General features: G+C 39.7%; 1 protein-coding gene across 1 annotated transcript in view; it reads right to left on the bottom strand.

Annotated features, from left to right (window-relative positions):
• The window catches only part of atp1a2a (ATPase Na+/K+ transporting subunit alpha 2a), a 41,437-nt gene that overhangs the window by 5,977 nt on the left and 20,551 nt on the right, over positions 1–14,909 (bottom strand). The window contains exons 12-19 of the mRNA XM_072363868.1: positions 12,989–13,068; positions 11,590–11,699; positions 10,513–10,688; positions 7,158–7,294; positions 5,226–5,376; positions 4,338–4,506; positions 2,428–2,582; positions 371–494 (exon numbers count right to left, since the gene is read on the bottom strand). Coding sequence (XP_072219969.1) covers positions 371–494; positions 2,428–2,582; positions 4,338–4,506; positions 5,226–5,376; positions 7,158–7,294; positions 10,513–10,688; positions 11,590–11,699; positions 12,989–13,068 — 1,102 coding nt within the window. The remainder of the gene's footprint in view (positions 1–370; positions 495–2,427; positions 2,583–4,337; positions 4,507–5,225; positions 5,377–7,157; positions 7,295–10,512; positions 10,689–11,589; positions 11,700–12,988; positions 13,069–14,909) is intronic.

The following is a 14,909-nucleotide window of genomic DNA, read 5'->3' as shown; positions in this document are numbered from 1 at the left end:
TTCCCAAACCATATAAAACAAGAGATAAAAAGCACGTGTTCATAAGAGACTCGAGCCTCTGAAACATGACCAAGATTAAGTGTTGGTAATAGATGGACTCTGCACTCTCAATTTGCTGTAAATGTCAAGACAATTAGAAGAAAATTGTTGGACTGTCTGCTCAGCCCTGGATCTATTTTCCTTAACTGTGCTTACCGAAACATTTACAGAGACAGTGAGAAATGCCAGGATTTCTGATAAATGTCAATATCTAAAGTTTTTATGTCTGAGATGTTTATTATCACTATAAAGTCACTATAAGAGGCCTGTCATAGTGATTCAGGTTTAAGGGCTGTGGGGCAGAAGGGCTATGAGACACGAGGGGCCAAACCTATCTGTCCGTATGCCATGCTGATGAGGCGTTCATTGACCAGCTTGTCGGTTCTGGGGTTTCTCGGTTGACGTTTCATGATGTCGCTCTCCGCTGTCTCATAAGCCAATGAGATAGCTGGAACCTGGAGAGAATGGGAGGAACAGAAGAGAGGGAGCTCACTTTAAGCACCCTGTACAATAAATTAGCAGGAATTTGTCTTAGTGGCATCAATACAAAGGCATGATGGCAGCACCAGACGAGTGTAGGCACATCACTAATAATGTAATCAATCAATCACAAAGACGAGGTAGAAAAGAAAGAAAAAGGACAAGGGAAAAGAAAAAGAAAGCGACGACAGTGACAGAGTAGGAGGTGGGGAGAGGAGACAGAGAGTGAATTTCAAGACATTCATAAAACAGGAGGGTAGAAAGGTCTCTGTAATAAAGATCTTATATTGGCTGGTTTTACCAGGTAAGAAACAGAGCAATATGTCTGACTTAGGGATGGAAATCTCTGGGACTTAGGCAGGATTTGAGGCTGGAACTTGGCACTGCTTGAAACTGTGCACATCCTCTGTAGTCTGTAAATCCAGTTTGTTTTGGTGTTACACTCCTCTGACCCGCAGCAGTAGCAGAAGATGAGAGGGGAAGGAATGTGAAAAAAAAGTATGTCTGACATTGATTTTTTTTCCTTTGTATGCACTTCTGAAAGTATATACACATCTCACTCTTGAAACATTCTTAAGTGTGCCACAGATGATAAATCCTTCTTCGCCACCTTTTCCACATGGCCGTGCCTGCTAAAAATAATCGTTGCACACTCCATGTGCTGGTTGTTACTGTTAAATCTCAGCAGAGCCCTCGAGCCTGCAGCCAGGAGTTGCACTAAGCTGTTAACAAGCTGTTAACAGCCTCACCAGCAAACAGGGGACATCTGCTTTTTTACTTGTGCACTGTATTATAAACACTTTTGTGAGCCCCTTTTGTGCTCATTTAGACTATTTTCATTTTTGGGTCCTACTGTATGCTTCAGAGCGTCCAGCTGTCTTGTCCCCCAGCAGTTATGAAAATTAAAGTTTTTCAGTTAGGTGATTTTACACTTCTGTTAACTGGTTTGAAAAATAAATCTAACCAATAAAGAGTGCACTATTCCAGTGATTTGAGACAGTTGAATACATTTTAGCATAAATAGCATAAATAAGTTTGCTCTGCAGCTGGGAAACCAAAGAAGTTAATAATTTGTGTCAAATTCAAATATGTTTTTTATTTAACAGTTTGAGCAAGCTGTTCCACTTTTGGAGACTTAGAAATGCTTCCTGGCAGTCTGATATGAGACCATTGCAATATATCTCTAATTAGGCTACTTGTAGAACTTTTGCCTTCTGCTCACTGAGCTGTGTTGGACTCAGATTCAGGTGCACAATGGTGTTTGTTGGCTAAAAGCTGGGAAATTTTAAGTAATAAACACAGACGTCCTTTTGAATATTTCAGTCTTTGATTTCTTTCTTTTGTAATGATGCATTACACGCCTCAGGCAAGCAGTGTGCCAGCACCTCTTATTGTTGCTGCTGGAAATACAGAAGAGAGACTGGCATCTGGAAATGGCAGAGCTGTGAAATTCAAATCGGTATGTGAGTGTCACCCGCTTTTTGTTCTGCTTGAACAAATGGACGTCGGTGGTGAGCCAAAAGCACTGACAGAAAGAACAAATTAAACCAAACATTTGCTCTTTTTACCTTCAGACTGTCAAATCCAACATCAGTAGTACCAACATTTCCCCTTATGTCACCTTTACTGTACCTGCAGCTATGCAGCATGCCGATAATTAGAATTATCCTGCTAACTTATTGGCTAGAACTATTTTCTTGCTGTAAAAATTCAATAAAGTAAGTTTGATTTCTCATAGAAGCACATAAATATACAATGAAGAGTATCCACAGGAAAAGAGAGATGTGTTCCACAACAGAAGAAAGGTTCAGCAGTAATAAACTGAGTACACAGACGTTTATAGAGGGAAACTGTTGCTAGTATTGCTACTGAGGAATTTTTGTCCACGTTCGATCCCATAATGCTTACCATGTCAGTGCCCAGGTCAATGCAGAGGATGGTGACGGTTCCCAAAGGAAGAGGAACGCTGGCAATGATGAAGAGGAGGAATGGTGAGATCTCTGGGATGTTGCTGGTTAATGTGTATGCAATGGATTTCTTCAAATTATCGAAGATGAGACGACCTGCAAAAAAAAAACAGGAAATATGGTTACATTGAATTGTGAACAGTATATTATAAGTGGACCGCTTCTTACATACTTTAAAGTTTGAATCGTCTTTTCCTCGTTTCATACTCTGCCAAGGTCGAATTCAATTTCAAGACACACTGAAATTCAGAATGATTTCCTCTGACTGCTTCATCAGCCTATCCCCATTACTAATGGTTTTCCTCATACCATATTAGCCAGGCCAACTTCAATTAAACGGCAGTCTCTGGAGGCAAGTCTCAAGTCAAACCTCATACAGTTACAGTTAAGTGAACACTTTGAGGGAAAAGCCATGTCCTCCTCGTTGTAGGACAACAGTCGTGTTTTCCTTATTTCTCTTGCTTTCATAATGCCAGTCAGCATTGGAAACGCTGCTGCACAAACCAGTCTGTGTTCATGAATGCCATTTCTAAACATGTTTGTGAATGTAGCTCACTGTGGAGGAGATGGCAGCATTCGCTAATGTTCCCTGCTGTTTGCAGTGGTGTTTATAAATGCAGCCGCTCCACATTGAAATATTGAACATCAAGGAAAATGCCAATAACGTTGCAGAACCCTTCTTTTTATTTGTCCATCCCTTGCACCATATATAAAAGATGGACACAGCTACATTGACATCCCCAAGGTTTAGTATTTTGCCTTTGCCATCTTTAATTTTTTGGAGCCAGAAGCGACCAAATTTGGACAGAAGGATGGAAATGGACATTGATTTCTGCCTCTTTTTGAGGCCAAGTATCCATCTGAGTATGAAATTATCTTCAAAATGACTACCAGCATACTGATCAGGCATGAATGAATGTGGACAGCATGACATCACTCTTTGATTTGTGGTCTTCAAATCTGAATCCTTGAGTTATGCATTTTATGCCATTTCCAACTGTGGTCTTTTGAAACTGAACTTTGAAAACAAGACGTGGAATTGATTAAGAACTGTAGAAAATATTAACGGCAACAGGGTAGTGTTATGTAAGGCGAAAGGCAGCCCAAACCCCAAGGAATATCCTAATTTACAAAACTGATATCATGCTCTATTAAAGAGGACTGATCTCTTGCACCTTTGAGACAATGAATTCATGAAGAAAATGCTTACTTATGTCACAAATCAAGTGAGAAGCAGCATCATTCTCCCGAACCCTTTTATCCAATTACACAGGAATTGCCCCCTGCTGTTCATTCAATAGAATACAGTTTTAAGGCATCTCCACACAGGCTTAATTTCTCTGACCATGAAGCTTTGTTTTGTATAGTCAATGGTTCCAAACCAAATAAAGTGCTAATGCTGCTTTAGAAGTTGTATTGGCCAAGACTCAGTTTTTTAGCTTTTGAAATACAAAGAGCTGATCCCAGATTAGGCACAGGCTCTGAGCCAGAACTAAAACAGCCTCAGTCAAAAAGAATGATGAAAGTCCTTTTCGTACCTCCTAACTGCTGCGTCATGACTTCCTTTTATTCTGTTAAGTAACACCAGTAAAAGGAATCTAAGTCTTACAGTAAGTAGTTCAAGTCATATCTTGGTGATGTCCTAGTTTTAGTGACTGAAGTCTGACTCTTGTCCAACTCTCATGTCTACATCTCACTACAAATCCCATGAGAAGTCAACCCAAATTCGAATCACTGAAATGTTAATTTTGTTAGTTATTGTACTTTTGTGTCAGACAAACTTTTTCCTTCTATCTTTTTCACCTTGTCATTACCTTTTACTCTCAACCTCTCAGTCCCGCCCCCACTCACCCTCCTCCACTCCGGTGACGATGGAGGCAAAGTTGTCGTCCAGCAGGATCATATCGGCGGCCTGCTTGGACACATCAGAACCAGCGATCCCCATGGCAACGCCTATGTCGGCTTTCTTCAGTGCGGGAGAGTCGTTCACTCCATCGCCCGTCACAGCCACGATCGCCCCCTGTGCCCGCAAGGACCAATGAACAAAAAAGTGTCAAGAGTAGAAAGATAAGTACCATGATTTAAGCCACCACTCCCCTCACCCGCTCTTCCTGCACTCCCACCTCCCCCTCTGTCTTAATAATGTCTTTTCAAAGCAGCTCTGGGGAGATTAAATGAAAAATGGAATTGAGTAGCAATCATTCAGTGACATGGCGTCAGAGTGACTGAGTCAGGGTGAATTGTAGCATGACCTCAATACATGGGCACCTTTGCAAGCACGCACACACATCCAGTTTTATAAATTTGTCTCTAAGGGACATATGTAGGGTTTGATATATATGTTTAACTTACAGTTAATCATATACCCTACAGAGGAACACTGCTTCATAGCCATATAGTCACAAATGGGCACGTATAGCTGTGACTCAAATGCGCACACAGGCCCTGTATTCATCCATTGAACCACCTGCACTAACAAAAAGCTTAAGCACATTCACAAACACTCTCAGAAAGCTGTATTCAGCAGTAAATGGCAGGGATACACACATACTTTCACTCTGACACACACATCTGTATTCAACCATACTTCCACACATACTTCCATACTTTATCACAAACACACACGCATGTATTCAATCATATGAACACTTCCATTGAAATTCAGCTGGATGCGCTCAGAAAAGCCCAGCGAGTCATACATACACGCTGTCCCTTCTACACACACTTCTGACCATTGACCTGTCTCTGGCAGCCTTCCACAATGATGAGCTTCTGCTGAGGAGAGGTGCGAGCAAAAACAATCTCAGTGTGGTTCCTCAGCACGTCGTCCAGATACTCTGAACTCATGTCCTTTAAGTCTGAGCCGTGCACCACACACGCCTTGGCATCTCTGTGAAAAAGACACATCCACAAAACAGTAAGGAGTCTGTGACACTAAGGACAATTACTAAGAATGGGGGCAATGACATTTTCTTGCTTTTTCCTCAGAAACACACACCCACAGTCCATCAGGAGAAAACACAACTCTTCAAGCTCCATGACTTAAAGGGCTAGTGTGTAGGATGCAACCACTTGATTACCCCTAAACTACAGTAGCTATGAGAAATGCAACGAAGCTGCTTTACAGCCAGTGTTTGATTTGTTCCATGTGCTCTACTGTAGTGATATGGCAGTGCAACATGGCTGAGGAGAAAGAAGGGCAACTTAGAATGTCTCAGCATCTAAACTGCGTGTACTGAGTTAATTAAAGCACAGCTATTCTTATTTGAGATTCTTCAAAACTAGTCTAGCAGCAACTCTCAGGCCAAGAATATTTTTAGTTAGCATGTCCCTGTTTATGATGGCTAATACAGGTATCGTGCATTTGTGTGGTGCGTCAATTGTGCACATCCTCAGAAGTTAACACTATGCAAACAGTACAAAAGATGTAAAAGAGGTGACTAACAGAGAGTGTGCAGGGGGAAATGTGACAAGACATCCAACACACACACACAAAGGCTCTGAATACCATCTATAATTCTGCAGTTGTCCCTTTTTCTGCCATAATCTTAATATTAACTCAATACTAATCTCCAATATGGTTTCTATATTGATTGTTTACACCCTTCAAATTTTGTAGTTTTGTGTGGACTTAATTTGCTGCTGTGCCACCTAATGCAACCCCCCCCAAAGGCAAGTATATGAACTATTGCGCAGACACTCGAGCCCGTTGCCTACATGAGAGTGAGGTAAAGCAACATACCAATCATTTCACATTGATTCGTACAGCGTATATAACAGAAAGACTATCTCCCCCAATGGTCAACATACAGAAATACATTTCTTTCTGACCGGAAACTGACCAAAGTCATGGGGGAAAACTGATTTTATCTGTTTTATCTGTCCATTAGAAATTACTGTAATGCGCTCATTAGCTTGTTGGCTAACTTGTTTTTACAACTCCCTGCCAATGCAATGCAATCTCCCTGAAATTCTCTGCAAAATGTACATATTTTTTCAGTGTGCTCAAGGCAAACTAAAGTCTGGGATGAAAATGCAAAGAGATTTGCAGCAACATTTCTGAGATCACAGAGATTCCCGTAGGAATGAATGAACTTCTGGTTGAATCATAAATGTACACAGAGCTTCGTGTAAACAAGGCTGGAAGTTTGCTTAATAATTAACATTTAAATTTTTCTATCCTTTGTTCAGAAGCAATAAGACATTAAGGTTAATATGCATCACAATTTCTTTGTATATCAACCAGACCTCTCGATTTAAGTCTTTCGGTCTACTTTTTGTTGTCCTTTAAACTGTGTTTTCACAATATCGATGATCAATTCTTCTTTTTCATCCTCTGAAATAGTTTGTTCTCCTCTCAATAGTTAGATTTTGATAAACATAGACATAAACAGGCCATTTGTTTTCTTCACTTTCTGGTCTATATGAGCAGTTAAGATGATTTGAGTTGACAAACATGAAACTTTTTTGCATTTTTCTGTCTAACTCTGGAATAAGAATATTTACCAGCCTTTTTTTTATGTAAAAAACAACATTTTCATACACACACATCCAGGAGACACATCACTGCCCACATCCTCAGCTGCTCACACAATCTCACATTGAGTTACTCCTAGACGCTTGAGCAAACAACCAAAACCTGCTCTGTCACACACACAAGTGCAGACTCACCTGGGATTAACTTGGCTCAGAGGGATGTTCAGTCTCTCGGCGATGTCCTCAACCGTCTCGTTTCCCTCAGAGATGATGCCCACACCTTTAGCAATGGCCTTGGCTGTGATTGGGTGGTCCCCGGTTACCATAATCACCTGACCACAGACAAAAGATCCCATAAATCACAAAGCTATATCCCATTAAACCCCACTGTATCATCATCCGTATGTCGTGTGTCACAGCACCCTTGAGTCACACTGTAGTATAGGCCTTTAATGGCTATAAGTCATCCAAATGTGTTGTATAGTTACACTGGAAAGGAATGGTGCTATTAGGGGGTTGAAGGTTCAAATCCAACTGCAAACTGGAAAAAAAATTTTGTGTGGTGTGTGTTCCCTCAGGTAAAATATTGTAATTGTGTGAAAATCCATTAAATTTAGGGTTTGTGGCCAAACATAAGGGCACTAGACTCTGCAGAAGCTGGCTGGTACTTCTAAAATAACCTCATTCGTGATTTCAGTAGCAGGCTGCAGGTTTTCATCAGTGCCCCAGGGGACGCTTGAGAACCCTATGGAGATGTCTTTAATTCTGTCTAAAAATGTCCTCCAACGTATATTTTCACAGGTCCAAAAACTAAACTCAGTTAAACAAATGAGACAAAAATGATTTACTTGGTAATTTATCAATTAAGGAAAGGAACTTTTAGAAGTGATATTAAGCTGACAAAAACATGCAAACTTTCAGAGCTAGAACAGACTTTAAAGATGGGATTATATTAGATGTCTTTTATTCAGTGGATCAAATGCAAGTAGGCAGATCCATCAAAAATCTGACCTTTACAAAAAAGTCTGGGCATGAACAAAGGAGATTTTGAGAATCTCAGAAAAAGAGTTTCTCATACTCACCAGGGTGGCAAAAGTGATAAAAACAAAGATCTTAAGATTGTAGTGTCTGACACTTAACAGAGGTTCAGAAAGACATCAGGTTGGTGTGTTTGGTGTGTCCAGACAGGAGATGAAGAAAGGTAAACATGAACATCTGGAGAAACACCTCTTAACACCCCATGCTTAACTCCCTCAGTTAAGACAGTCAGGACAGCCACACCAGGGATATATATCTATATATATATCTATATATAGATATATATATCTTTCAGCCTGACTATTGAGGCCACCCAGGCTCACCAAATAGGGGAAGGTTTTACCCTACATAAGGGGAGAATCACCCCCAGTGAAGGAGAGATGACACAGACTTTTTGGCTTCGAGGATCTCTCCAGATTTGATGCATCATTCTGTAATTCTGGTACGGACCTGGTTGACAACATAATACTTCTGTGTTCGACCAAGTCTGTGTCAGCAGAGTTCTTCCTTTACTATATACACATAGACTGTTTGAAGGCAACCATCCCTTATACACCACAAGATCTTAAACAAATCTTAATGTTCATGTCTCTCCACCATCAGGAAAACACTAAGCATCACGGGCTTGCACGGCAGGATCATAAGGACTGAATCATGAGGCAAAATGGGTCATGCAGCAAGAAAAAGACTCTAACAGCCAAGTTGGTCTGTCACAGAATGGTTAAAGGAGAATAAAGATAAAGTTTTAGAATGGCCAAGTCAAAGTTCTGGCTTTAATGAGTAGAAATGTTGTGGAAGACCTTCAAGTGATGAGTTCATGTGAGGAAATGCAGACATGTCAGAGTTTTGTCTCATCAGTTTGATTGTATTTTTTTCTTTAATTCAATGTATGGACTTGTGTGAAAATCTGATGTTTTAGAACATTCATACAAAAATAAAGAACATGTCAAAAGGTTAAAAAAAGTTTTTAAGGACCACAGTTATGTGATTAAAAACATAATATCCAATGTTTTATAATCCCACAGCAGAAAGTAACTCAAAAAGTCGCTCACTTTTCATTGAATCACTAAAGGGACAAAAGAAGAGTGTGAATGATGAATAACAGTCAAAACCTTTGAGTCACACAGAAAAATCTGTTCACTGATGGGAGAATAGTTACTTTTTCCATTTTAATGGGCAAATAAAAATAAAATGAAAACCTCATCAGAGAGTAAATGTGACCATTCCAGCTGACAAGTAATTAATCAAGCATCTAATTCTGTTGTATTAACACTTAGAAGAAATGTATAAACAGTCCACACATCACACAAATGGTTTGTTTTTGAGATCCGGCAGCTTCAGGATCTTTTATGCTAAGTACAGGTGTAATAACAAGGACTTATAGAATGAGGGTACATTAAAGATTGAGTATCGTGTCACCACATTGCTGCGTTTGGACTTCACACTGCAGGCAAAAGATGTGCACTACACTGAAATTTAATATCCAGTATTTAATAATTAAATCAGTTGTGCCGTATACTTCTGTTTCCCTCTGTTAAGTGAACACTTTGAGGGAAAAGTGGAAGCTCTTCCACCTTCAGACTCAGTAACCTACTATTCACTGTCACTATGACTTGAAATAAACTGAGCTAATAAAATCAAATTCTCTGAGTACATCTGATGTTACAACTGTAAGTTCAGTTTAGAGATGACTTGTTAAGTTTGATTATTTATATAAATCCCAAATAACACGTGACAACTATTTATTTGTTCCACCTTAAGCTGTGAGAACACTTCGCTTTTCACTCCTTTGAGTATTATGGTTCACCTAAAGAGTGTCATTTACGGTGTGTCTTTCAAAAATTCATCATCATTGGAGCCTGAAATGAAATGTCTGGAATCCCTTTCCCATATTTGTCGTCACTGCTCTGAACGAGAACGCCTCCTCCCGCTCATTATCCATTTTTTCTTTCTCTGATGGAAGCTGTTTAACCTTCCTTTGACCGAGCTTATTACTTTCCCAACAAAACATCTGCTCCGTGTGCATTTGCAGTTGATTAAGATCTAATGAAGAAAATTGCAGTTAATCTAGTCAAACTATATTTTACTATATGGAACTGTTAACAAACTGCTGTCATAATGTAATGATCCACCCTTTATTGCTCGTCTTAATATCTCACAGAAATTTAACATTTTAGCCCATTTTGTAATTCTACAACTTTATCCTTATAAAGGTCTCATCTTAAAACTATCATTTGCTCCTAAAACTGTCACTAAGTTTCTTAACCAATAGCCAAACCTTTTTTTCTCTGTGCTTGCACTCGATATGCTTTCATGAGCCTCCTCTATGTGAATTATCTTAATTTGCAATCGATCGTGGCTCTAGAGGTGATCAGTTGTCATTTGGGTTCACGTTGTGATATAAAAAGACATTTGACATACAAATCTCCTTTCCAAAAGGCTTAACATATGACGCCCCAGGAAAGGGCTCCTCAGGACCAACAATGACAGTTGAGTCTGTGCAACCAATTACCTTGATGCCGGCAGAGCGGCATTTACCCACAGCATCAGGCACAGCGGCACGTGGCGGATCAATCATGGAGATGAGACCCAGAAAACAGAGCTGCTCGGTGGGAAAGTTCATGTCGTCGCAGTCAAAAGTAAATCCTCGAGGAAACTGGGATGGAGGCAGATTCAAGTGGCAGAATCCTGAAAGAGAAGAAGGATCAGTGAGATGATTGCATTGCTATTTAAAGCAAAACATTGCAGAGACATATAAATGTGAAAGATGTGTGCAGGTTTTAAAAGACACCTTCCAGCAATACATCATCCAATACCATTTTTAATTTCAGCTGTGGAGGTTTTCAGTCTGAAATGAGAATTTAATCAGCCATATTTATTAAAACCCAAGCCTTTTGTGGTTTGAATTCATAAGAAGCCAAGCAAAATAGAGTGAAAAAGTCTTCATGTCTTGAAACATTAAAGCTCTTAACATCATCATCCAAGACATGACAGAAATGTACATGACTTCAGGAGTTTTGCTCTAAAAGTGATGGTATTCCACGTTCAGCTGCTGTGGCCACAACTCTCACAAAGTGCTGATAACACATAATTATTACCTATGGCACTATCCAAAAATCCTTTTCTTGTCAAGACGATGACATTTACAGAGACAGAGTAGAAAAGACTTTAAAGATACCTCAGGTAATGACTTTTCACCCAAAATGGCCCTGTGGCATTTAACAAAGCAAAATCTTATTTTATTACATTGTGTTTTATTTTTCAACCTGAATTAAATTAAATCAACTTCCGTTTCCAGTTGATGATCTTTACAAGACCAGAAAATCGACAATGAAATATTTTTTTATAACTCTGGTAATTCTGGCTCAGTCTCCATCGCTAGACTGCAATGCCGACCCCCCACCCACACACACACACTTTATAGAGTGTGTGCTGCACAGAGGGCAGCCTGTACTTTTATGGGGACATTTTGGGTAAACTACCCTGTTTACCAAGACGACCATAAAAACTAAGTGCTGAGCTCAACTGCTGCTGCTCCTTGCCATATATTCTCAGTTAGACAGGTCTCAGTTGATGCCACCACACATACCAAGCACTCTTTCTCCCAGTCCACCCAGCTCCATGTAGGCATTTTGGAAAGCATCTCTCCAGTTTTCATCAAGAGGACTCTCTTCGCCATGGATCATTATGGTGCTGCACCTGTAACATTTAATGACACATTCAGCGATACCAACAGCTGTCTGTAGAGCAATTATGTTACACAAGAGGATGAAATAGGTCCTCCATCTGAATAGTAAACATCACACATACTTTTGGAAATGATGGACCTTTACAGGGGTCCCTTTATTTAACATTATTTTGATAACACTATAAATTCATTTCACAACTAATATATTTACCAGCCTAAAGTAGGTGTGTTTTTACAGGCATACAAAGTCCATGAAAGAGCAACACTTGATCTGGCATTTGTGTTAAAAAAAAGGGAACAGGGGATGCAGCAGTGTGGCAAAGGAGGGCAAAGTAAAGCCTGACAGCATCTCATTGTCGGTGAACCTGTAATGCAGATGATCTGAATTGAGGCTGGTAATCCAATAATGAATATGAATGGTGTTATTTACAAAAATCCCATTAAAAAAAAACATAGTTTTCTCTATCCTCGCTGTCACATGTGGCCCCACTGCATGCACAGTAAATATTTGATATCGTCTCACTAATACAAATTCAGTTTTTGCATGAATAAGGATCACTGGAATCCTGGTGTTTGTCACTATCTGTTGTTCTGAGTAAATCCCACGAAAATGCCACGACTGAAGTGTTCACATGTGGTTTCAATTACATATATACAGTTAATCTTATAAAATCTATAACAAATACAAAGTTTATTTCATATTTGCCTCCTTGAAACCACGTACTGCAAAAAAAATTTTCCAGCCTGACATTTCCCCACCAGACTATGCAGACTAGCAGTGACTTCAGCATGATTAAACATTTTTATGGTGATGTTAATTACAGACTGTGGTGGTTTATATCCTAACCCTGACCTCCCAACTCTGCTGGCTTATGTAGCAAAACAGTTCGGTTGTATGGAAACGTAGAGAGACATTTTTCTCCAGCAAGAGGACACGGTGCATTAGCTGTGGACTATTTTCATCTGCAGCTTAATATACGTCTGTTGCTGCTGTCACACTTTACAGCAGTTGGATGGTGTATATAAGAAAAAATCTAAATAAATTGTAGCGCGTGTGCTCGTGTTGACAAAGAACCATGTCACCCAGTTGAGCAGAGTGGCGACCTGACCTGGTTTTAACTTTAGGACAACACTGGAGGCTTAGAGCACAGATTAATAGGATTGTATCAGACTTTGACTACATAAGCTGAACTTTTTCAGATGGCGTGCCTCTAAGACGAGTGTGTGTTTGCACGCGTGTGCATGCAGAACAAATTCAAATGTAAACAGCATATAATCAATCTGTTATTGATTAACAAACCTGTCCAAGATCCTCTCTGGCGCTCCCTTCATGACCAGAACATGACCAGAGGGATTGTCCTCCACTTCATGGACAGAGAGCTTGTAGAAACAGACGGAGAACAGACGGATTGGTGAGAACACAGACTTTTTCTTCTTTTGAAAAAGAAAATCATTTTGTTTTTAGAGAGAAGCAGGCTTCAGTCTGACATCCTCTCTGTATTGATACAAAACAATCAATTTCACATTTGTGACAGCATTTTGGGGAGTTGCTGTCATTCTTATCTAAGTGATTCGAGATGAAAGTCATATTGAATCTGACTTGACAGAGCGCACATTGAAAGTCGTAGTCCCAGCATTCATTCACTCTCTCACATGTATTCTTGTGCTGCTACATCTTCCATTACCCTTTCCCCAATATAACCCATCACGCGCTCCCTCAGACAGTTTGTATCAGAGTCTCAGCGTATCTAATCTCAGAAAAGCAGACGTAAATTGCTTTTTTCCCTCCTTAACACAGAGGTTTATTTTCATGTCAGGGAACAGGTGCACAAAATGCAGGCAGGAAGTCCTTTGTTAGTTTCAACATCATTGCTGCGCAATTCACAATGGTTCAAATCTCCTGGTACACAGACACAAGCTTTGATTTCCACTACGCCCTTGAGCAAAGCATTATCAAAAGCGTCTATAATGACTTTATGTCGTATGTAAACTCTTTCAGGGTGTAGGAAAACATGTGACTTGATCTTTTGAACTTTCAGAGACATCTGTTGTGAACAAATCGGAGCTACTACAGAGGAAGTCATTTGTTTGTTTACTGTTGAAAAAATTACCGTGAATTGTCAGAGACCTATTTTCACCCAGTCTTCAACCAGCTAAAACACAGTCATGGCCTCAGTCACAAAAAGGAAAAGTTGAATCATTGTCATTATGTGATCTTGCGTCAGATGTCACATCGCACTTTTCGAAAAAAAAATATATATATATATATATAAGCTTTGTGATGTCAACAAGAAGCTGGCAGGACATTATAATAGGGGATTAATGATGTATTAATGTGCTTACTGCCATCAGGTGCATGCGCAAAAGTCCCCAAGCTTTGACGACTCTGAATCCAGAATGTTCCCTTTACTTTGCCAAAATTAGCAATATAATGCTGAGCAAGTTGGCTGTGGAGTTTAATATATCAACAGCAGCGGGAAGCTAATGGGAAGCAATTAGGTCTCTATCATGATTTATTTTTTTGTTTAACTGTTTGATCAGTGCCCTCAAATTGTATTATTAAACTTTTATTTAGCATTCTGATTTTTTTTGTACACTGGTAACCATTTCCATTTTCTAAATGTCTTTTCAACTATCAAATTCTCAGCAAGTGTCCAGAATGCCATTAAAGTGTCAAGTGCCTCCGGATAAAGTCGAGTTTTCAACCCTTTTAGCGTGTTTTTATAGTGTTGTCTTAATACACAAGAAGATGTGAGCGAAACAAACAGCGAATACCATGGCTGAGCATTTCTGCCTTGACAATTTTGTGAACCAATACTTCCCTAAATCATTGATTTAAACTATCAGTGACACACAAAAAAAGAATAGAGATATTCCAGTTCCATGAACTTGTGAGGTCAGCATGAGAGTCTCTCTGGCTGCTTCACTCCTGTCCCTGGTCTGTTTTTAAGTGGGTTTATGTGTCTGTGTCTTTGCACTCAAGAACTCAATGCTCATGGCATCATGTGTCTCCTCTGGTCGACCAGGGTTTCATCCCCTCTATGCAACACAGGGAGAGCCACAACTTGAACTGCTCATTGTATCATTTTCTCTGCAGCATCTTCAGGTTTTTTCCCCAGCTACATGTGTCGTAAGGAGCTCAGTCTCATCAAAAAAAAAAACATGTAATGGACACTTCTACCCAAAAATGTAGCAGCGTCATGTTCATTTGACATGACAGG

This window comes from Leuresthes tenuis, unplaced genomic scaffold (genome assembly GCF_036924035.1).
Source record: "Leuresthes tenuis unplaced genomic scaffold, fLeuTen1.0.hap1 SCAF_14, whole genome shotgun sequence".
Classification (NCBI taxonomy): domain Eukaryota; kingdom Metazoa; phylum Chordata; class Actinopteri; order Atheriniformes; family Atherinopsidae; genus Leuresthes; species Leuresthes tenuis.
The sequence above is the reverse complement of the archived record's forward strand: the minus strand, read 5'-3'. Positions and strand labels throughout refer to the sequence as shown.